We start from the raw sequence: 24,321 nt of genomic DNA on the forward strand, positions 1-24,321 counted from the left end.
GACTTTGTTTTTCTCACCACATTGGGTGGTGTTGAGGTAGCCCGGCCTCCCCAAGTTGGTTGATGAGGAAGTAAGTGACAAAAACTTGGTTCTAAAAATTAATCAATTTATTAAAAGACAATTAAAAGGACCCTGCAACAAACTGGCGACTTGTTCAGGGTGTCCCCCCTGCCTTCGCCCACAAGTGGCCGGGATAGGCTCCGGCAGCCCCGTGACCCCGAAAGGGATAAAACGGTTAAGAAAATGAATGAATGAATGAATGAATGAACAATTAAAAGGTTGGACCAAAGTTGTATGGAGCTCTGGTGTTTCAAGCAGCATGCATTGCATCGAGAAGTAAAAATTAGTTAAATTATGGCAGCAGGGGCATTCTGCATTCCTGTCTGCATACACACAAATAGTAAAAGGTTCAGGTTCCGGCAGCCCAGTGACTCCAAAAGGAATGAATCGGGTTTAGAAAATGGATGGTCATGGAGGTGTGGCTTGTGCTCTAACTCGTTGTTACATGTATCTTTCTGGATGCGGCGTCAAATTGATGCTGTCTGCTCTCTCCTCCTGGCTGCTCAGTGGAAAGATACCTAGACCAAACGTGTCCTTCAAAAATCATACCAGGGCAAACATCAGAGTTTGCTTTATCAAAGTTGAACCCCGTCAAAGTATTAAATGTATGTAAAAGAGATTAAATACACTTAGCATAAAAAATGTGTAACAGGCATTCTTGAACCTGCTTTTGGCATATGGTGTGCACACTGGACTGTCACTACCCAATACCAGCACATGTACTCACTGTTGGAAGAGGTTTGGTGTGAAATCTCGAAGAAGTACAAATCTGGTGAATCTTGCTCCATACTTCTTCTTTCAAAGCTCTATGGCGATGTATAAAAGACCTGGTGTTATAGTATTCTGGGCATTCAAAACAGTCTGGAAGAGCTGAGATGGCCCTATAGAACCAGTTTTGGGTATGTGTTACTGGCATTAACAGAACAGAAAGGTGTTCTATCGGAAATTGAGGTGGGGCTCTGTACAATTTGCACTGGGAGTGTTTGAATAAACAAGATTCAGCATGATATCCCCTCTTATTGCAAAGTCCACATACTGATGGAGTTTAGGGAGCACTGGCTTGAGAGTTGTATGATTGGAATCTCCGGCAATAAGAAACAGTCCGTCAGGGCAAGCAATCTGCAGCTCACTAATGGCTCTGTAGAGCTCACCCACATCCTCTTTAGCATCGGCGTGAGGTGGAATTTACTCTCCTATAATAAAATTCCCGGGGTACATAAAAAGGTCTGCATCCAACAATCACAAACTCCACTAGCAATGAACAGTAGAGACGAGCAGAGTTTTTGAGACAGTTCAACCTAATTGCCTACATCTGTGTTGATGTAGACACACCACCGCGAGTTGAGAGGTGCTTTATGGTGATCTAATCCTAATTCACAAAGTAAAAATTAGGATTATCTTGCACAGAGCCCTCGCAAAGTTTGAACTGCCCCACAGCCTAATCTCAAAACAATTAAAGTTTAGCTCAGATAAGCTGGGTATTTGTTAGAGTCTCCTGTTTTCACCCCTTGCACTGGAAATTGGTGTATATAGATAAGACCTGTAATGAAGAGATCATGGTACTTGTTGAAAAACATCGGATCTTCTGGTTGTTTTGGCGACTGGACAGATAAAGAAGGTCTAGAGTTATTTACACTTCCTCCAGCACACAGTTTCAGATAACTTCTAAAAAAAAATGCAGACATTTTTATGGTTTAAAAAAAGCAGAAAAAAAAGTTTTCTGTGCAGACATGTTCTAAAGCGTAGGAGGAATTTGTGAGGGGAAAAGGTGAGCTGTCTACCTTTACAGGAAGAACAAACTACAGACTGTCTAAATCTTTTTGAATGCTGTGAATACCCTGAAAAGATCCAAGTGTTTTGTCTGAAGCTTTGAGCACAGAATATGTGATAGATGTAACTTGTTTATAAAGCTCTGAGGTTTGCCGACCTCAGTTTTTTTCAGATCCAACAAACGGTATAAAACCATGATAAAAATCATTGATGGAGTTCAGGAAACAAATAACCTTAATCTTTCCCTCCTTTCAGGGAGTTTCTGGTTGGCTGCATGTCATAAGAGGAAAGCCTTGTGAGATTCTTTATGGTTCAGAACAGTCAACATGCCTTAAATCTACACCCCCAGCAATGTATTGATCTTGCAACTAGTCATATCTGCTTGAATAAAAACTAATCACCTATTCCTTTACTGCCAATGAACTTATTTATCAAGCCAAGTGTTTAGGTGACAAGCCTGAAATGGTCAATCAACATCTCCAGTTTATAACTTCTTTTAGAACAGTGGTCTCCAACCTTTTTTCTGGACCTGTTGAATGTCAGATAATATTTTCAAGGCTGTACAAGGTCAAAGTCGGCATTTAACTTTTTTTTTTTTACTTCAATTTTTTTTCCTTAACTTTAGAGGGTAAAGTTTATCCTCATCCTCTGTAAAATATCTTAAACTTTATTCTTCCACTAAACTTTGTGCAGTCACAATCAAAATGTGACGTAGATTTTTCCTGAACCCATAACTATCAAAGTGGAAGCTAAAACATTGAACACCAATACAGCCTCGCCTGACTTTCAAGGTTAAACGGATAAATAAAAATAATGGTCACTAAATTGTGTATTTTCTAAAAAAATCATAACTGTGAATCCACCGTTTGAGAAACTTTATTAGCAGCAACCTCAGAACAATAGACAACCTGTCGCTGAATATTATGGATCATTGTATTGGTCTGTGGGAACAACTGTTGTAATGAGTTGTAATGAATGCATATTTAGAGTAAGTTCTCCTGGTTTTTGTAAGTTAATAGCAGATTTGTTTTATTTTAAAGTCAAAGTTTCTTCTGATGTTTCCTCACTGGATCTTTTCTGTGAAAAGACCCTTTCCAAATACGTTTGTTTTTATGTTAACTTTGTTAGCTTGATGGTTTCAATTTAGCCGCTTTAAGAGAGCAGTGGATGGATTTTTGACACATAACCGAGCGACTTAAGATGAAAAAAAGTCAGAAGTGGTGGAGAGAATCAAGTATTTTTCCCAAATAGTAGTTCCTTTGAGAATCAGATTATAAATGAAACAGAAAAAATGTAGGGCGTGTTCCTTTTTCTTTGCGCCTCAGTACCAAGCGTCCCATGGACAGGTACCAGTTTGCGGCCTGGGGGTTGTGGACCACTGCTTTAGAAGATTAGACAGGACCTTCATTAATACTAAAATTAAAAGGAAACTTCCTCTAAAAGTAAAACAAAAAAAGTTTGCTGAGAGCTGAACTTCCAAATTTCACCAATTTCACTATAAAAAACAAAGTTTTACACATAGTTTATTTGTCAATCATCATAAAATATGTCCATACAAGGACCAACTTTGTGATTTCCATCAGAGAAATGGAACATTTCTGTACTTTTTAACAGTAATCTGGAAAGCACAGATTGTCTTCACTTTCCAGTTCTGTCCTTTTCTCCATCTTCTGCTGTTGTCTGACTCTCCTACCTCACTTTTGGCCCAGATATCAAATATTAATCGAGGAAGGTCAAAAAACAGTTAATCAGCAAGCTCTCTGTTGACCCTCTTTTCCCACTTCACAGAAAGCAAACATCTTTGGCAGTTGGAGTTTTTTTCTTCTTTTGGCAGTTGCCTTATTTCCTCTGTTTCTTCATGTCAGAGTGAAACATTTTAGCTACTTAAAGTTTTAATTAGTTCAGTTAGGCTAAGTGCCTTTGAATGTCGACAAAATAGGCTTTTAATACTTCTCAGAAATCTTTTTTTGAGTTAATGGCTCTGTGCATAAAGTTGTTGTAGCTGTTATGCACATTTTGAGTCAATATCTTGGAGTGAAAATGCATTTTCCTGAACTTTGGCCAAGTTTTTTCCTTACACTTTTTATAAATGAAATGACATTTCTGTACACTCTTGCAACATTCATGTGAGGAACTCAACCTGTGAGTTGCAAACACAAAATCATGAATGATTTGTGTCATTCCATCCATTCCTGTTATTGACTTGGTTGTTGAAGAGATTTATGCTCAGACATAAATAAAAGCTTCCTGTGGACATATTACCTGAATCAAATTTGCATTTTTGATGAGAAATATGGCATCCCATGACTTGTTCTGTGTACAGACTAGTTCTATTTTTAAATCCTTCTGCTGGTGAGACACCAAGTAGACCAATTATGATCTGCAGTGGGAAAAAATACATTAACGCTGCATGAAGTTTCAGCTCTTATAATTTCCCCTTCATGTTGGAGTAAAATTGATATATTGATATTTTTGAGTCGCTGTCTGCTGAACTAAAAAATTGTAACACTTCTTTAAAAGGAGCTTAGTGTGGACTACAACTGGTTTACCCAGAAAGTTTGTTACAGAACTTGAGACCGTTCAACCTAAAAGCCTTTGTTTGCACAGCTGCTGCACAAAATAAACAAATAAGACAAAATAAAAAAGCGTGTTAAGTATGAGATTTTTTCTTCCCCTTTACCGTAAGGATTCTGCCCTTTAGTTGGGGTTGTTTGGTGTCAGTTGTGGATCTTTTTTTTTGGGTTTGTGCTTTTCCCTCAGTCTCAGACTCACCGGATTTCAATTGATGATCATCCACAGATGTCTCTAGTTGAGTCATCCTGAGTATTTAAGTGTCTGGTTTTCAGTCTTGCTATTTCAGCTCACCTTTCCAATCCTTTTTTGTTTCTGTTGTTGTTTTACCATGTTTCTGTCATCATACATGTTAAGTAATCAGTTTCTGCGATGAGTTCGACCTTCTGCATTTTGGCTCCCACTCCACTGATTCCTGATGTTTATATTGCATTGTTGGGCTTCCTTCTGTTCCCCTCCCCCCCTCCCCACTTCTTTGGATTGGTTTTCACATTCACACACACAAAAAAGACTACGCGAAAACTTTTATTGTCGGAAAACAAAAAAAGCATCAAACTCATAGAGGTAAGATTTTTGTTTACATGGGACTGTTCATTAATAAAACAACACAGGGACTTAAACCAAAGTAATCCATCTCAGTAATTCCTCATGGCTCAGTAGAAGCAGCTTTAGTGGTCTGTTGCTGGTGTTTTCCTTGTTTCTGCTTATTTTGCTCTTTTGGACATTAATGGGTCACAACCTAAAGGAAAAGGGGGTTCACAGCAGACAGTTGTAGAGTGCTGGAGTAAAAAATGAGGATTAAAATCACAGACGCAAAGCTCGCTATCCCTAGAGAATTGAAGTAAAATGACCGATGCTGCAGCTTTCCATGCTTTGACATTTTTCTGGACATTTTTCTCAGGTGGGGTTGGTCTGTAACTGACATTAGAGTCTGTAATTCAAATGTTGTTTCTCTAATTTAGTCCTTATTTACAAAATTAACTGTGCACTCTTGGAGGACTTGGATTATTTCATTAACCCAATAATCCATATTGGGATAAAGTTTTGGGTTATTTTCTGGAACAATATTTATTTTTTGGGTCAAAGTGGTTTCACTTTAATCAAGTTTATGTCCTTTTCCTGAGTTATATTTTAGTTTTCTGAGTTGAAATAATCCAGAAAAAAGTTTGTCCCCCTTTTTTTAACATTTGAATTGATTCGAGTGTATTTTGGATGCCATTTGTCGAAGCATGCAGTTTCCACATTTCTATTCTACAGATGAAAACTGGTTCTCAGACATAAAATTTTAAAGATTGATAAAACAGAAAATATAAAAAATGAGAAATTGTAACATTTGTTTCTTTAAAATCTGTACAGGCTCGACAGAGTCTGAAAAACACTTAAACAATAAGTTTGGGTGAAGTTTGTTTTTAAACAATAAAGCCAAATATTAGCGATGTTTAAAACACATTGACATTTAGTTTTCATTATGCTTTTGATCATTTTTACACGACAGAGGCATACAGTATGCCAATGCTGGCATCTTCTCTGACACAGAAGGGATGTAAAACTCCAGTTTAGGCTTTTATTCTTTAAAGAATTTCAATAAAAATTAGGGGTGCGTATCTTTACCTCTCACAAATAAAAAATAAAAGCTTCAGCAAACTTTGTGGCGATACGATAGTCCAATTATTTAGATTGGATACACTCTAAATATTTAAATGAAAATTTTTTTTTGAACAGAGACTTTTTTTTTTACACTTTTTATTTTAGGGGACGAAAACAAAATGTCTTTGACGTAACATATTCAAACATTTAAACTGGCATTCAGGGTCTTTTACATTGTTTTGTTCATTGTGGTTAAAAAAAGGTGTCATTCATTTATTTAGGTATTGTTTGAAGTACTGTGAAAAAACTGGTTATCATAAGTTTAGTGCACACAACCCACATGCCTCACTGTGGTTCACCTTTAGCCAACTCAGGGGTGGGCAATTCCAGGCCTCGAGGGCCGGTGTGTCTGCATGATTTCCAGATAGTCTTGCCCTACTCATGCCTGATTACCTGGTTCAGGTGTGTCCAGCCAATAATCTTGCCCTACTCATGGCTGATTACCTGCTTCAGGTGTGTCCAGCCAATTAGAACATGCCAGAGCAGGGTATGCTGGAAAACATGCAGGAATGCGGCCCTCAGTGCCCACGTCTGAGCCAACTGGAACTAACCCGACTTGGTAGAAGCAGCTTGTGATTGGATGTCTTTGTTTGCATCACATGTCCATAAAAAGGCAAAGACGGTAGAGACACAACCAGAAGAGAAATGGTCAAAGTTTGCCAGATATTGATCCTTTACTTCACGATTGATTATATACCTTTTAATCAGCATAATCTCATTTGTATCTGTGGTTTTCAACAGACACTGCTGCAACTCCTGGCGCTAAATCAATTTTTTTGATGCTCATCTGTATCCCTTACATCCTTAGTAAGAATATTTAGATATTACTGTTTCATTTTAGAAAGTGTAAAACCCTTATTCATGCTCTCATCCTTGCTGATCCTGAACCACAGACTCCTGCCAGCTGAACAGATGCACCTTTCTACCTTGATTTCCTATCTGCACCCCCTGGAATTTAATTCAGCGTCTGGCGATAATCGTGCTGCACTTTTCTAAAGAGGACCACTTCCACAGAAGAGGGATTGCTCTCTTCATTTGCATTCACTCTGGTAAACAACAGCAATCAGAACTGTAGCACTTAAACAGACCCACGATGACAAACTTAGATAAATTACATCAATTTGATGTCTCTCTTGACGGACAAAAAGAATTTCAAATCATGTTTTAGTACAGTTAGATCTTTTTTTTTTTGCTGATTTTTGTCATCTACTCTGTCCCACCTTTTTTTTTATTAATTATCTCCTCTATCTGCTTTTCTTCTCTTGGACGTCATGAAATCTTGATGAGGATGGGTGTATCCTGCTACTCTCAGCCTGCATGAAGAGTTCGCCCTTAAATCAATAATATTCCTAGAAGAAAACAAAGACCTTGGTCAGAAAGGCTGCGGTACATTAAATATTAAGACCAAGTCTGTGAGGCGGTGGGAGGAGCTGTGTCCATGCAGTGTCCGACCCAGTTAACATTTGCTGCTCACCTGCAGAACTCTTTCTCATGTCGAGAGGCTTCCTCTCACCCGTGTGACCTCACTCGCTGTTTAGACTCTAACCATGGTGTGATGCATCTGTGCGCATCGTACATCTGAGGAGGGAATTATTGGCTCCACAATGATCTCCCTCTTCTTGTTCTGCCAGTCACAACCCCTCCACAGTTGTGAGTTCACACCTGAAACACTTACCCTTTACTACACAGAGAAACAGCCATCTTTTCTTTTTTGCATTGTTAAAACAATGATTTTCACATGTTTGATGTTTAAAATGATTATTTTAGGACTCAAAAGAACCAATGCAGAGAAAAAAACACACACTGTGGTTTCCTGCTGCGCTTTCACATCAAGAAGAGCCAGTTGAGGTGATTTGGACATCTGGTAAGAAAACGTAGTGGTGCATCACAGGCATGTCCAACAGGGAGGAAAGCCCCCGGCAGACAAGATTTTAGGACAAATATTCTGAGGACTGAGTCAAAAGAGGACTTTTTGAAGGTGTGTGGTTACACTGAAAGTAAAACTTTCACAGTACTTTTTTTTTTGTTTTTACAAAACTCTTGGTAAAACCTGGAAGTGGTACAGTCTATTGCTCCTTTTTGCAGCTTTAACACCTGATCTTCTGCTATAAACCTACTTTTCTCAAGTGGGTTTCAAGTTTTTATGGAGATTTTAACACAAGGATGTAAAAATCTCTGAAGCTCAAAACGAAGCCTTGTGGAACCCCACATGTAATTAGTTTTTAATCATTGGTACTCGTTTTAATGGTTTTTTTTAAGCCACAACATCGTGAAAAAAGCATTATTTTTCCATTTAAAAAGCTTTTCTCAAACAACTTTCAGCTAAAAGTTTAATTTTGAGAGTATACAACAACAACAAAAAAGGAAAAGTTTGAGATGGAGTAGAAAGACGATAAAGTCTCACTCTGGTTCTTCTCTATACACCAATAATTCATAAAACCACACAAAAGCACATTTTTCACATTTTTTGACCCTTCCACATTTCCTACCTGAACTTGTCCAGTTTCTTGGAATCCTGTAAACACAAACAATTGATTTTTCTGTGACCTTATTTTGATTTAACGGTTTCTTGATGCCTGACTGACACCAGCACAGAAAATGTTTCCCTACAGCAATGCGGCATTACAAGGTTTGCTTGTTCTTCAGAAATAGAATCACTAAAATAAACAAATAAAGGATTTTGTACGAGTTATATTCAAGCAGGAATGAGCAACAGATGACAACAATTTTTGGAGGTTTCCTCGTTTTTCCTTTATCACAGCTGCAGAAGCAGTGCGTGGAGGGAGGAAACGCTGACAGATAAAAATAATTAAAAAGTTTCTGTCAGTCACACGTTCCTGTTTCTCTTTCAGCCTGTCACCTCCGTGACGAGAAGAGGCGGTTGATTTAGTTTTCGCAGACGCGTGTCAGACAGACCGATTGCTTATTTATTGATTGATTCTTTCTCCTGTTTGCAAAAACGATGTCTCTCCTCTCCTGTATTATCCAAAGCTGCAGGGACACACCTCATACTTCTGTAGATGAATGTTTCACCCTCAAAATCTGACTGAATGTCAGTGATACTTAAGAATTTTGCAGCTTACTTTTTTATTTTTCAAACTTTTTCTGTGTCAAAACTTTTGCATTTTTAACTTTAGAAAATTTTGAATGTATTTTATGTATTTAAATGCCTGATGAAACCAAATGTAGGGCATATTATTATTGAAATTGCCAACCATTGACTGTATATGAAAATTGGACTGAGTCATATAATAATTTGTTTTCGATCTGATTGATAGTTGATTTTGGTTCATTTAGAACGGTCCGATTCGACCTGATTTGATGACCTATTTTATAGCAAAATAAACCTACCATGCCTCAATCTAAATGGCATTTTTCAATGTTGATAAAATTGTTTAATGTCATTTTGAATCAATATTATAATAGTATAGGTCAATTTGGGTCACAATTTACCTCAGACAGATAATTTTGGTTCATATATAGGAATATAAATCAATTAATAGTTGCATACCTTGTAAACGCCAAAGGAAAATTCCGGGACAAGCACACAGAAAGGGTAAAAATTGCTCTTAGGATCTTAAAAATATAACACTGCTCAGCCATGTCATGTGGAATTATGGTCCTGCCTGGTTTATTCCTGTCTCTCTTGATTTGATTAAACTTGGCTACCATGAAACAGAACACAATAATCCTAATCTATCCAGCCCATCCCAAAACCAGTTGGCTTTCTAGAAAGGTTCTCAGGGTAGCTCTGACCTGATGGGAGTTTCTGCTCTGCTTTCCAGTGTTGAGCCCATGTCCTGTGGCTGCAGCATCACCCAGAAGGTGTCACTCCATTTACAAGGGTTTTGCTCAGTGTCTCATGGCTCTGGGCGACAGCCTGACGGACAGCGCTCACAAGGACGAGGACCCGCACGAGATTCACTCCATCTGCAGGTCATTTACCGCCGTCCCCACACTTGCACAAAAAGCAACACATGAATTCTGGTAGAGCAGAGAGTCTGCTGACTTCCAGCTTTCCCATCCACAAAGCAGTTGGTCAGTATTAATGAGTGTCCGTGTCCAGTGAGGCTCAGAGTACAACGACACGAGCTCTCTGGGGAAACACGTTTTCGGAGTTTGGATAAGCAGTTCAGTCGAACAGTCACTCTACTGCACATACCCCACACTCTACAACAATACACTTTCTCAGGGCCAGGCTCTCTCATCCCTCATTGGACTTCCTGATTGACTCTTCATTCACAGATAGAATTTATCAAACAATTTTTTTTAAAAGAGCACTGTAGCAGCCTTTTTAATCCGCTGAGACTCATGAAGAATGGGAGTACCAACATTTCCACTCTCAGGGGGAGTTTGAAGAAGGACACTGAACAAAAGTTTGCAGCTTCGACGACGCTCCCCATGACATCTCTGTTTGAACTCACCTTGAACATGCACACAAAAGGAAGAGCTCCTGGAACAAAGATGAGTGTGCAACGTAGTAAGGAAAACTGAACTCAGGCTGTTTCTGAGAAACTCTGTATATAACTCCTTATCCGATCGGCCAGAAGATTTTACAAATGTTTGTGAAGAATAAGTTCAGGTGGAAATTTTAAACATAGTTTTGAAGCATTTGAAGTTTCAGGAGATGGAAACCAGAAAGACACCAACAGATCATATAGTGGAGCTGAAATTTATGAAAGAACCACACCCGTTGATGTAAAAATTCGACTGCTGCAGAGAATAGTTTTGTCTTAGTAAAATAAAGGAAACTACCCAGAACAAAACGTTGTAACAGATTTTGGATGTGTTGTTTTAAAGACTCACTCCAACTGCCGACTAGGCAGAACTGTTGGCGTGGAGTAAGCGCGCCCTCATTTCGCATCATCGCTTTGTTTACACTGTCTCCTGATAGCCTACAGCCCTTTATAACCCCAACTTAACATTAGTGGGGCAACAGAAATGGTGAGCAGTATCAGAGCCATCCAGCCTTACAGTTTTGATCCAGAATGCCAACTCAGACGAGGCAAACAAAGACGCACATGGATCTAGTCTTGAAGGGAATGCATTGGACTGGGAGCAGGGAGCTTTTGGTCCGTCGACTGTAGCTTCTATTTGTCACACCTATTAGCTTTTTCCAACAGTCTTTTCATCTACTCCTGATTCACAATGATTTGAAACAAAGAAATATTCAAACACAATTTTAGGGTGTATTCCGACCGGATAATTTGGTCCGGACCGAATGCGCGGGGCTAATTGAATGTATTTCATTGTATTTTATTGCATTTGTTTTTGTTTTTATGTACAGCACTTTGAGCTGTCTTCTCGTCATAATTTTAATTTTAATTTGAATTTCCTAATCTGTTTACATCACGTGACGACCGGATACGGTGGCCGTTTTGGTTCAGTTGTTGCGCTCCAAGCACAGAGACCATTCAGACTGAGAAATCTCAGAGCAAACTGAAGCTCAGTCCAATTGGGAATGAAGCAAGACCCCCTAGAAAGATGGGTCAGAGTGGTACCTGGTCCTAGCTGCCCTTTATCCGGGGAAACAAGCTCTGCTTCACTTTAAGCGGACCAAATGTGTCCAGTCTGAATACACCCTTAATCTTAATCTTCTTTATTTACGTCCTCCATCATGAGAAAATGCAACAAAAACATGTTGAAAACACAATTTTCATTGGCGTGGGTCTTTAAAGTACAGACTTACTGCTTTTCTTTTCCTGTTACTGTTGGGCTTTGGATCCAATGATGCATTTTCCTTCTTCCTTCCCATCTGTTCATCCTCTTGCTTCTTCACCTCTTTGTATCCTCTAAGCATCCATCACTCATCTCCCATTCTCTGCTCACCTCTCTATTTCTATGCACCTTTGTCATCCATCTTCCAGGGGAATCATTCCAACCAGGAAGAGGAAGATATTAGTGTGAGAACAGTCTTGGAATTAGATTATGGAAAGATGAAAGCTCTGTTTCTGTCAGCTGAAATTTCACATCAACTAAAACTAATCTTGGGGAGCTTTGGTGGCGGCAAATGCAGATGCATCAGATGGAAAAGACCGACGGAGACCTGACATCTTACGCTTTTATTGAATGTACTTTAACAGGCCTCGCTTTTTTTCCAACTTGACTTTTTAGTAAAGACGGCTTTACTCAAAACATGTTTCAGTGCTTACAGCTGTGGTTGAAAGAATCATTTTTCTTTACTTAGCTTTTTTTTTTTAAATATTTTAACACACGATTAAAAATTACTTTGAAATATTAACAAGGGATGTGTAATGTTTGGAGACTCAGCACATCAAGGCCAAACCAAAACAAAACAACAGACAACCATTAACTCAAAAAATTAAAAATGAGAGCAGAAATAAACAGAACAAATCCAGTAATTGACAAATGCTCATTTCCACAGCAAACATTCTCTTCAAGCTATATGTAATTAAAAGTTTTGTGCATTGGATGATGTGGTTTCAAATGGATATATCTCAAAGCAAACTTTTCATTTTTACTACTTTATTTATATTTTACATTGTTTGACATTCAGCCGTATAAATACAAACATATATGACTTTAAGAAATATATTCCTGCAGATTTAGAAATAAAAGTTACTATCAATGATCATGTGGTGGAAAGAGTGACTGAAATTGAGTTCCTTGGAGTAATTATGGACCACAAAATTAGCTAGAAGTCACAAATAAAGCAAGTCAGGGCTAAACTTGTATAATATAGTACAGTGTAGACGTTTGGGGAAATACTTATAAAAAAATCCACAGTCTTTGTACATCTTACAAAAAAAAGCTATTCAAATAGTTCATGGTGTGGATTATGGGATGCATACAAATGCACTGTTTTTAAAGTCAGGTTTATTGAAATTATGGGAACTAATTAAACTTAAAACAGCACTCATTATAAGCCAAAAATAACTTACTTCCAATAAATATACAAAAGATGTTCAAGGACAGAGATGGGGGTTACAAGTTAAGAAAACTGCTAAACTTCCAAAAGCAGTGCATTCGTACTACATAAAAGAAAAGGTGCTTATCGATTTGTAGTGTGGATTCATGGAACGGGTTGGATGAAGGTTTAAAACAACCAAAGGTTTACACTCATTCAAAAAAACCTTCACGATGTCACTGATGAAACTTTACAAGGCTAGAAATGATTAAGAAAAACCAAAAAAAAAATGAATGAGTAAATGTCACTTCTGCATAGGTGCTATACAGAAGGTAATATGAATGTTTTGGGGAAAAAAAACCTGTGAATAGAAATATGTACAACATAAGGTGTTGTAAAAAGGGGTGGGATCATACAAGATTTTTCTTCTACCCACTCCTTTTCAAGCACTCTGTTTTGTTTCATCTGTCTATTTTAAAGTCTTGTGTTTTCTTTTCATTTTTTGTAAAAAAAAATGTAATAAAAAGTTGTTCTGAACGGCAGGAGTTCATTAGAAATTTAGCAAAAGTTTGATCAACTCTTGCCTGTCATTTTCCAAATAAATAATTTTTTAAAATTCATTCAAATTTCAATCTGCACTTTCTAACTTTGGAATTACAGTGTTCTGTAGTTCTTCTGTAGTACTAACTTGCCCCACCAAAGTGGAGGGGATTAAATCAGTTTAAGATGTTAAAAAAAAAACACAGCTGCAGCAGTTTTAACCTTGTTATCCAGGTTAGCTGTTGATTATCCTTGAAGAGTCCCTTGTTAAAACAAATAAAGCGTGCTCTGTCACCAACTTCAGCTCATTTGTCTGCTTGCAGATCCTTCTAATGATGACACGAGGCACGGAGCTGCTTTTTATCTGTAATGCCTGATTAAAATAGGGTTAAGAAAGAGGCTTTAGAAAATTTCCACACAATAACAACTTGTGCAAGTGTGTGGCCCTGAGTCACCATGGCCCTGCAGCCCAATCCTGGTACCACTCCATCGTTGTTAAGTCTCCTCTATTCCTTAAGGTACCAATTAAATGACTAATCCTGCACCTCAGCCACCTCGGTGTGACTGTTGCCTAATGCAGGCATACGAGAGCTCGCACAAACACACTCCATGTCCTCACTTCACTTATTCTGTTTCGCCTCCCTCCATCTCCTCACTCTGTTTTTCCTTCCTCCGTCTCTCCTCTCAGGAACACAGTTTTAGCACTTCCATGAGAGCAACCTAATGAGGTGGTAGCTCCCCTCTGAAGATCCGCAAACACTCGCACGCTCCATCCGCCATGGCGCGCTCTCTGAATAAGAGGCTATGATTTGCATCTAGGCCAAGGCTGCTCCATTGTCAGAGTTATCCCAGGAGCACCTCGCTGCTTTTATTCCTCATATCCACAATAAGCATAATGCTGCTGCAATCATTCACTGTTGATCCAGAGAAGGAGAGGTGAAAGGAAATATGTGAGGCTAAACATACGATGAAAAGAGGCTCAGTAGAATTAGACTCTAACCTTTTCTTGAACAGTCTGCATAAAATTGCATAAAAATAGCAACTACTTTTAAATTATACTAGTTTCATGTCGTTCTTTTCTAGTTTATTAAACTTTAAAACCAGGCGAGAAGAACTGCATGAAGCTCGTGCTGTTTTATTACTATATATTCTGCTCCTTAGTCTGTGCTGAACACGGACTCATACCTACATACTGTGCCTATTATAAATGTAATTTTAAATAAACCATTATAAGTTCTATTAAATGAATAAATGGTTCAAATTTACAATTTATGAACACAAATATGGATAAAATTTCCTCCAGTATGCAAGGTGTCCTCAGAACCTTTAGATTTATTCATATCTGAATAAAATCAAACGAGTTTTGATCCTGAATGAGCATCTCATCCTCACAAGGATGCCAGGCAGTTTAGTCTTTGTGTTTTGTTCATTGACAGGAGGGTTTCAGAAATGCATCAAAACCTTTTTCCTGTCTTCATTTCAGGGGTGTGTAACTCCAGGATAGATCCATGGACCTGGTCTGAATGGGTGAAAAAGCCTTTAAATGTTTATACTGACATTTATTTTGGTTTGCTTCTTACTAAAACTGCCTGGAAATGTCACCAAAGCTTACTTTTAGAGTCAGAAAAGCCTGACAATGAGATCTGAACAGGAAAAGAATAAACTTTTTTGGTCTTCTGAGCGCTGTTGGTTAAGGCAGTAAACTTGTCACAAATCTACAAATACTGAAAAGTTTTAAGCTTTTTTGTAAGTTTCATTTTTTGGACTTATGCTGTAGTTTTTTCCCCCTCTTTCTCCCAATGGACACTAATGCCCCTCAATCAGTGGGACTGAACTAAAAGTTAAACCAGTTGAACTTTGACCAATCAGTATAAAAAGAAAATAGATTTAGGCAGACACAAGTTACAAATCCAACTTTACGCACAGACATCCTGTGTGTCTATTTTCTCTCCGTACTCTTCCAGCTGTGGGTACGTGTGCTAGCATTATGTAACAACAGTTCAGTGTAAACACCATATGCTAAAAGCACATACAAAAACGCGCCTTTATAGATGGATATGAGCTGATGTGGGTGAAACATGGGCAGACTTGTATAGGGCACGCAGGCAATTTTCAGGTCGTAGACAGCTTGTTGAGCTCACAAGGTGTAAATGTTGGTGCACATTTTTTCCTATGGAAATGCTGTGGGCGACAGGCTGTACTGAACACTGACAACACGTGATGTTAAGAAGGGGTAAAGTATGTCAGATTCAGGTATGTCGTACAGATTTTTTATTTTTTTATACCCCCCCCAAATCCTGTGCACTGTGCTAGGACCCGGTTAGTGATGTTCAGTGATAAATATAATAATAATAATAATAATAATAATAATAATAATAATAATAATAATAATAATAATAATAATAATAATAATAATAATAATAATAATAATAATGGATTAGATTTATCTGTGCTTTTTCTTGTTGCTCAAAGAAATTACAATGTGTCCATTATTCATTCACTCCTCATTCATACTTGGTGATGGTAATCTACTGATGTAGCCTCAGCTGCCCTGGGGCAGACTGACAGAGGCGTGGCTGCCGGTTTTGCGCCTACGGCAACTCTGACCATCACCGGGACATTCATACACAGTCACACACCAGTGGAGCTACACTGGAGGCAGGGAGGGTGGAAGCGTCTTGCCCAAGGACACAACGACAACTGGCTGGGGTGCGGGGATTGAACCGCCGACCCTTCGGTCATTGGACGACCTGCTCTACCACTTGAGCTTCTGCCGCCCCATGCGCTCTTTGCTCACATCCTGACTGTTAGAATTTAGGAAATTAGAAAAACAGAGCACAGTTTGAGTGAGCTTCCTGCTGACAGCTACGTTTCACCCGCAAACCCCGCGCGGTCATTAAGGAGGCAGGACTTGCACCATGTAATGTAGCATAACAGCATAATCTAAATGTACATGTGACTTACATTATCCTTACAAATACTTCACTTTATACTTACCACATGCACAACAATGCCATGTTCCACTTTCATGGGCAAAGTGGCCACCCAAGCTGACGGGTAACTGCAGGACATATCTGCGCTCCTCTTAGATGTCTACGACCCTCCACAGGCCTAGACAACCCAAAAACCCACAGCCCCAGTACGAGTGAATGTGGCTAAGGCATTAGACTGCATTTAGCAGATCACACCAGAGTCCCTTTGCAAGTAAGTTTGGTTGTTTGACACCAACGTTCAGGTGGAACTTCTCACCTGAGACATGAAGCAGATCATGTAAAAAAAACAGACTTTGGTTTGGCTCCTCTGTTCAGCTCCTTGAGTTTGCTGACCTTTTGTCTCTATAGGTAAATTCAATAACAGTGGAAGAGATTGATTGGTGGACTTTAAAAGTTCTTATTTCCAGAAAGTAAAACTTTGAAAATAAAGTGTGTAGAAACTATTGATATGTCCCCCCTCCCCCCCCTTGGTCCACTATATTTCTGTGTGGCTCCAAAATTAATATTTTAGGTTCAGCAACAGCATATTGAAATAATATATTTTTTAAATGATGAAATGTGTTTTTATTGCATTCGACCAATATGATTCTTTTTTCATTCCCCTTTCTTGTTCTTTATTAAAAAAAACAGGTGTAAAAAATCTGTTGTTTGATCAGTGAGAGCTAGAATGCGATTATCAGACAACTCCCGCTTAAAAGGTTAAGTTCTTTCACTCAATCTCCTCCCTGCACACCCCCTCCATCTGCTTTTATATTTTGGTTCTCTGCAGATTTAGATAAGAACGTCCCACTGCAGCAATCCTTTTCTCTATTTATGCCTCAGTTTAAAGTTCCTTTCAGCCCTCGGCTAACGCGCACTTCAGATTCAAACAGCTGCAAGGGGGAAAAAAGGACAAATATTCCCAAGTTCATTATTGTTGAAAGGATTTAAATTGACGAAAGAAAGATTACATTCTAATAATAAATTCCTGTTAATAAAGAACAGAGAGATTTTTCAGCTCAAAAATGAATTAGTCCAACAGATAAATAAAATAACTTATTTCTGCTGCAAAATATAGATCAAGTCGTAGCAGAAAGGAAAAATGTGTTTTTCCCCTTCGTCAACAGCCTTCTTGAAGCCCCTGTTCAGCTGATGAAGGCCACAGCAGCTGAGGTGCGTCGTGTTTAATATGAAAGCTTTGTCAAACTCTTCCCCAAGAATAGCTGAATTCTTTTCATTCCTCTGCTTCTTTCAGCTCAAACGACACGTCGTAGTTTAAAGGCTGTGACACAGTTCAGTTAAGTTTTTATTCTTTTAGTACATAAACCTTCATGCTGCTTTATGTCCTCTTTCTGCAGGATGTGAAAAAGGCTGCAACATTTTTGTTTCCATCTTGTTATTTTCTCCTCTGACATTCACACTTAACATACTTCAGCAGCAAAAGTTATTTCCTATTTTAATTGCTGTTCAACTTAAAACAGACTATGGGCTTTGTAAATATTCTACATTTGTGGAGGCAGAGAAAAATCTGCACAGAAGGCAAAAAGGGGACTGAGGGGATGTCAGCAGGAAGTGTAAGAATAGACAGACTGGACTTTACTAAGGTGATTTCAGTAGATGGAGTGAAAAGTTAGGCGCAGCTTTTGAGATGGAAGAGTCAATTCAGGAAGCTGCAATGACTGAATAGATAACAGAAAATGACAGAAAATTGACCTGCAACAGTGTCGCAAAGTGCAGTGGAAAATTTGAAGAACTAACGAGCAAATATTTTAGGCGGTATTAGAGAAATGTTCAGTTTTGTGTGTGGGATTGGGGGTTTGCCATTGAAAGGTGTAATAGATGAAAACATTCAATAAATCAAGTCCTGTAGACCTTCAAAGCAGAGTAGCCAAAGATGCTGGTCTACAGTGTTTCTTTAGCTTTACTGTTGTTTGAATGTTAAAGACGGTCAGAGAGCGGCCAAAATGACACCTAACCCTGAAAAATGCTCTTTTGGTTGAAGCTGAAACTGTTACAAAAGGCTGTAATTATTCTTGTGCAGGGATTTAGTTCTACTCCTCTTTGCAGAATTGTTTAAATTCAGAAAAATGGCAGGTTCTTCCAGCTTAAACAATTTCAGATTTAAAGTACCACTCCAATCAATTTTTCATCCGTGGTAAAATTTATTTCTTTTAGTTATGATTGTGTTGTTTTTAGACTAAATTTAACTCATATATCTTTATTTAAGTCCTCATTATCAAAGAAAATGGCACAAGAACATGTTAAAAACACCAAAAAACACAATTTTCGTCAGAGTGGGTCTTTAAATCCAGACTTTTCGTCAATACCCTGCCTAACCTTTATTAGGTTTTTAAACATTCAAAGCTGGACTCTCTGCTTTGGGTCGTTGTTCTTCTGCTAAACTCTGTAAAAAATACAAACTAAAACATTTTTATTCTAGCACTTCAACTTTAAATGTAACGAGAGGCATACCTTTCTTTGTCTCTTCATTATTTACTGAAAATTTGTCCAAACGGTAATCGAGATATTTTTGTCCAGTTTTGGTCTTTTTTTGCTCGTTGGGATTTTTCTTCGTGAAATCTCAGATGGATTTTTTTTGGGGTCAGAAATCGTTTTTTTGTTGTAGAATCATGAACTCCAACTTTGACTGAGTTAAGTGGAGTCTTCAGATTCTTTTCATGGTTTTTTTGAGCTCCTGGATTAGTCCTTCTTTGTGTTTTCTTCAAGTAATTTTGTTCAGTCATTCTTTTATAGAAGGTTCTCTTTCCACTGTTCCAAGTGTTCTCTGTGGGAGGATAATGGTTCTTAAGTCCATGTTTTGTTCCGTGGTTTTGTTCCACTCTTTCAGACTAAAATGTGTCAGCGACATTGAGAACTATCCACTCTTCCATTTTTTTTGATGAAACACACATATTTTTAAATACTTTTTTCAAGTCCCTAACTTTGTTTTGTGGAAGTAATCATTTAGATTCAGCAGGTTAGGCAGTAATCAGAAGAAATTATACTTAGTTTCTCAAAAAATTCGCTTCTGCAGAGATCATTTGTGTTTTAGAAAAGCCACTTATGCCTCTGGTTCATTTTTTGACTAAAGAAGAGCTCAAGGACAAACGAACCCGTCCACCTCCACTGACTGTCGCACTGAAGCAGACACACAGACTTGATATAAAATTAGTTAGTAGTTAAACCCTTTAGTGCCTCTGATGCCTATGATTTACACACACACATGTACACATAAAAACACACACTCACCTAGACATATACACCTGCACACACACATGCCTGCACACACACTAGTAAACAAATACACTTGCAAACATACAGATTTGCAAACACACATCCCTCTGAATACACACATATAACATACACCTGTGAACACACAGACCTGCACACACGCATCGCTCTGAATGCACACATATGATAACACACACCTGTGAACACACACACCTGTAAACACATACACCTGCAAACCCACAGACCTGAAAACACGCATCGCTCTGAATGCACACATATGATGACACACACCTGTGAACACACACACCCGTAAACACATACACCTGCAAACCCACAGACCTGAAAACCCGCATCGCTCTGAATGCACACATATGATAACACACACCTGTGAACACACACACCTGTAAACACATACACCTGCAAACCCACAGACCTGAAAACCCGCATCGCTCTGAATGCACACATATGATAACACACACCTGTGAACACACACACCTGTAAACACATACACCTGCAAACCCACAGACCTGAAAACACGCATCGCTCTGAATGCACACATATGATAACACACACCTGTGAACACACACACCTGTAAACACATACACCTGCAAACCCACAGACCTGAAAACACGCATCGCTCTGAATGCACACATATGATGACACACACCTGTGAACACACACAACCGTAAACACATACACCTGCAAACCCACAGACCTGAAAACCCGCATCGCTCTGAATGCACACATATGATGACACACACCTGTGAACACACACACCCGTAAACACATACACCTGCAAACCCACAGACCTGAAAACACGCATCGCTCTGAATGCACACATATGATAACACACACCTGTGAACACACACACCTGTAAACACATACACCTGCAAACCCAAAGACCTGAAAACACGCATCGCTCTGAATGCACACATATGATGACACACACCTGTGAACACACACACCTGTAAACACATACACCTGCAAACCCACAGACCTGAAAACACGCATCGCTCTGAATGCACACATATGATAACACACACCTGTGAACACACACACCTGTAAACACATACACCTGCAAACCCACAGACCTGAAAACACGCATCGCTCTGAATGCACACACATGATAACACACACCTGTGAACACACACACCCGTAAACACATACACCTGCAAACCCACAGACCTGAAAACACGCATCGCTCTGAATGCACACATATGATAACACACACCTGTGAACACACACACCTGTAAACACATACACCTGCAAACCCACAGACCTGAAAACACGCATCGCTCTGAATGCACACACATGATAACACACACCTGTGAACACACACACCCGTAAACACATACACCTGCAAACCCACAGACCTGAAAACACGCATCGCTCTGAATGCACACATATGATAACACACACCTGTGAACACACACACCTGTAAACACATACACCTGCAAACCCACAGACCTGAAAACACGCATCGCTCTGAATGCACACATATGATAACACACACCTGTGAACACACACACCCGTAAACACATACACCTGCAAACCCACAGTCCTGCAAACACGCATCGCTCTGAATGCACACACATGATAACACACACCTGTGAACACACACACCCGTAAACACATACACCTGCAAACCCACAGTCCTGCAAACACGCATCGCTCTGAATGCACACACCTGTGAACACACACCTGTGAACACATACACCTGCAAACACACAGACCTGCAAACACGCATCGCTCTGAATGCACACATATGCTAACACACACCTGTGAACACCCATTCTTCCAAACACACACAGCAGCAAGCACATACATTTGCAAACACACACACCTGTGAACACCCCCCCCCCCCATACACACACACTTCCAAACAAACACAGCAGCAAGCACATACAACCACACTCACATCTATCTGTAAATAAACACACCTACAAACACACACTTGTCAACACACATACCTGCAAAAAAATGTTTATTGAAACCCCTACACCTGCAAACACAGACACATCTGCATACACACACACCTGTAAACACACAAACCTGCAAGCACACGCATGTGCTCCTGCACACACAGCTCAGCAGCAGGTAAATCCTTTCTCCTGCAGCTTCTGAAAACTAAGGTGAGCCCCTCATGTGGTTTTGTTTAATACATCGACAAACATACACAAAAATGCAGTGAATGGTTTACCAGTTTAGTAAATTGTGTCTACTTAAATACTGCTTCTCTGTCATCTTTGAAAGCTTAAAGGATTTACCAGCTTCACCCCCATTTATCCACACACTCATGCACTGATTGTTGCTGGCAGAGCTGAACTGCAGGAGGGTCACCAACACGGTTGTCATGGTCATGCTTACAGACACTTTAACATGTTAGAATGCTGAGCAGGAACCAAAGCTGCAATCTTCCAATCAGAGGATGACTGTTCTACATCTGTTCTGTCTACTCCACAAAGACAGCAGCTGTGCACATGAGTCTGTTAGAGCTACATGTGTGCTAGATTGGTTTGATTTGATTTCTGTCACCGACAAAAATGAAAAAGGAAAGCTTTTTTCATGTCAAAAAAAGTTCACACGAGAGGAAAACACTTAGCGAGACTGCCTCACATCACAGCGACAAAGTGTTTCATCTCATTTGGATTTATTTGTCTGGATTAGATGGTGGGGATCAATTACTTTAGCTGCTGCAGAGATAAATCAAAGTGCAGTACTTAGAGACAGCTGGATTTACCAATGTGATCTTTTTGCACTTTTTATGGAACTCATTAAACATTTAAGCAGCAATTATAGGAGCTTCTAACTTTGGGAGAAACTTAAAAGCCAACAAACAAATCGGTTTGATTTATTTCTCCACTGTGTTTTAATAAATGAAAAATCTCTAAACTGTTCATATTGTTTGCTCATTAACTTGTGTCAAGCAGCAGCAAACTACTTACAAATAACCAGAAATGTTGTAATAAAACGTTGACAAATGTTTACATCATGTCTTTTGCTGTAATAAATTCACTTTCTAAACAAACGAAAACTTCTTCTACCAAAGTGACTGTTTTAATTTTGAAAATATGCCAATGTAGACTTCACAGTTCATTTTTTTCAAGTGTCATGAGGCTTTAGATGTAAATTCCACTTGTCTTTTTTTCCACCTTTCCTCTCTGCAGGTCATGGGATGAGTTTCATGACTGTGCCAACTTGGCGATGGCTGGATGTCCTGAGGAGGCTGCGGCCGTCTGGGAGTCTCTTCGTCAGGAGTCCAAGAAGATGCAGTTCTCCGGAAACCTCTATGACATGTGCTCCAACCGCAAGAGTCACACAGTAGCCTCCTCCAGGCCTCGCGGCTCCCAGAAGAAAGAGGAGGTCAATCAGGAGTCTCTAAGAGGGCACGCCAACCATCTTGCAGGCGACCTTCACACTCTGGTGTCACTGTCTCCAGTGCTGCTCTTGTTGCTTTGGATATAACCACCCTGAGAAAATGGGACTAGTGTAAATACAAACAAACTTTGTGTATTTTTCTCTTTCCACAGGTCTGTAGACTTTCCACCGCCTCCTCTGCTTTGCTAGGGATAAATCTTTCTAACTGCATGCTCAGAGGCCTGACAGGTTTTTTTTTTAAAGAACAAATCTCTTTTAAGAACTGCTGTGCCGTTTCCTGTATATTCTCTGTCCTTTAATTAGTCTCTGTTGGAAAATCATACAATGCAACAGAACTTCTGTAAAAAAAGAAAAAAAAAGAAAAAAGAAAGGCTTGAGGACACATACATAGTTTAACAGATGCATAAGAGATTCTGTCATCATTCCCTGTCCTCTTAAATCTTGCTCCAGTAAGCTTGCATGTGATGGAATTCATCTTTTTAACTGTAAAATGAAAGATGTAAACGAAAGCCACTGCGGTTTGTTCCAGTTGAAGACTTTACATTGTAGCTTTTTTCACTTTGTTAAATGAAATGCTGTAGTGTCTGCTGTCATTCATTGGTAAGATTATGTTCTCTGTTTTTCTCTACCATGTTTTTGAAAACTGACAGAAAAATTGAACAAATCCTTTCAATCTCCATCAAAGCTCTTGTTGGCCAAAAGACACGTCCAAATACCAACTAACAATGGATACCACCAAACGTCCATTTAGGAAATGACTGAACCAGACAAACTTTAACAAATAGAATATGTAAACAATAAATAATTTTATTGTATATGATGGGTTTGTACGTTTTTGCTCCACAATGTCCTGTTTTAATGGTAAAATCCCCAGCAGAGGTTATTTTGTTATTTTGCTGCAACCAATACATCATTTTTTCTCTTGGTTTGCTTTACAGTGACTGTCATTGTTTTTTTTTATTTTTTGCTCATAGTTGTTGTAAAACAATTTGCAACAAACTGATGGAGAAAAAAGCAGATCAGCCGAGATTTGTCATCCGTTGTGGTTGATTTTCTTTTTTTTTTTTTTTATCCAAAAGAACCCATGGTAACATCAGTGTAACAGAAAAAAATCAGAAATGTGTTAAGTGGTTCACTTGGATTTTGGTGTATTCTACATTCAGGAACATGGGTCTGGGTTCTTATGGGTTATAGTTTGTGAAAGGTTAGGAAACTAAACAAAAAAATCAGAATGTAAGAATTGGGGTTCTGAAATTTACGCAACATATTGGGCCACAACTATTC

The 24,321-nt window shown here is 39.0% G+C and overlaps 1 protein-coding gene across 1 annotated transcript in view; it reads left to right on the forward strand.

Moving 5' to 3' along the window:
- The window catches only part of nrn1l (neuritin 1 like), a 60,806-nt gene extending 36,954 nt beyond the window's left edge, over positions 1-23,852 (forward strand). Inside the window, exons 2-3 of the mRNA XM_011476345.3 lie at positions 9,834-9,984; positions 22,827-23,852. Coding sequence (XP_011474647.1) covers positions 9,834-9,984; positions 22,827-23,124 — 449 coding nt within the window. The 3' untranslated portion in view covers positions 23,125-23,852. The remainder of the gene's footprint in view (positions 1-9,833; positions 9,985-22,826) is intronic.
- The last annotated feature ends 469 nt before the right edge of the window (positions 23,853-24,321 follow it).

Source organism: Oryzias latipes, chromosome 6, assembly GCF_002234675.1.
Source record: "Oryzias latipes chromosome 6, ASM223467v1".
In the NCBI taxonomy this organism is placed as follows: domain Eukaryota; kingdom Metazoa; phylum Chordata; class Actinopteri; order Beloniformes; family Adrianichthyidae; genus Oryzias; species Oryzias latipes.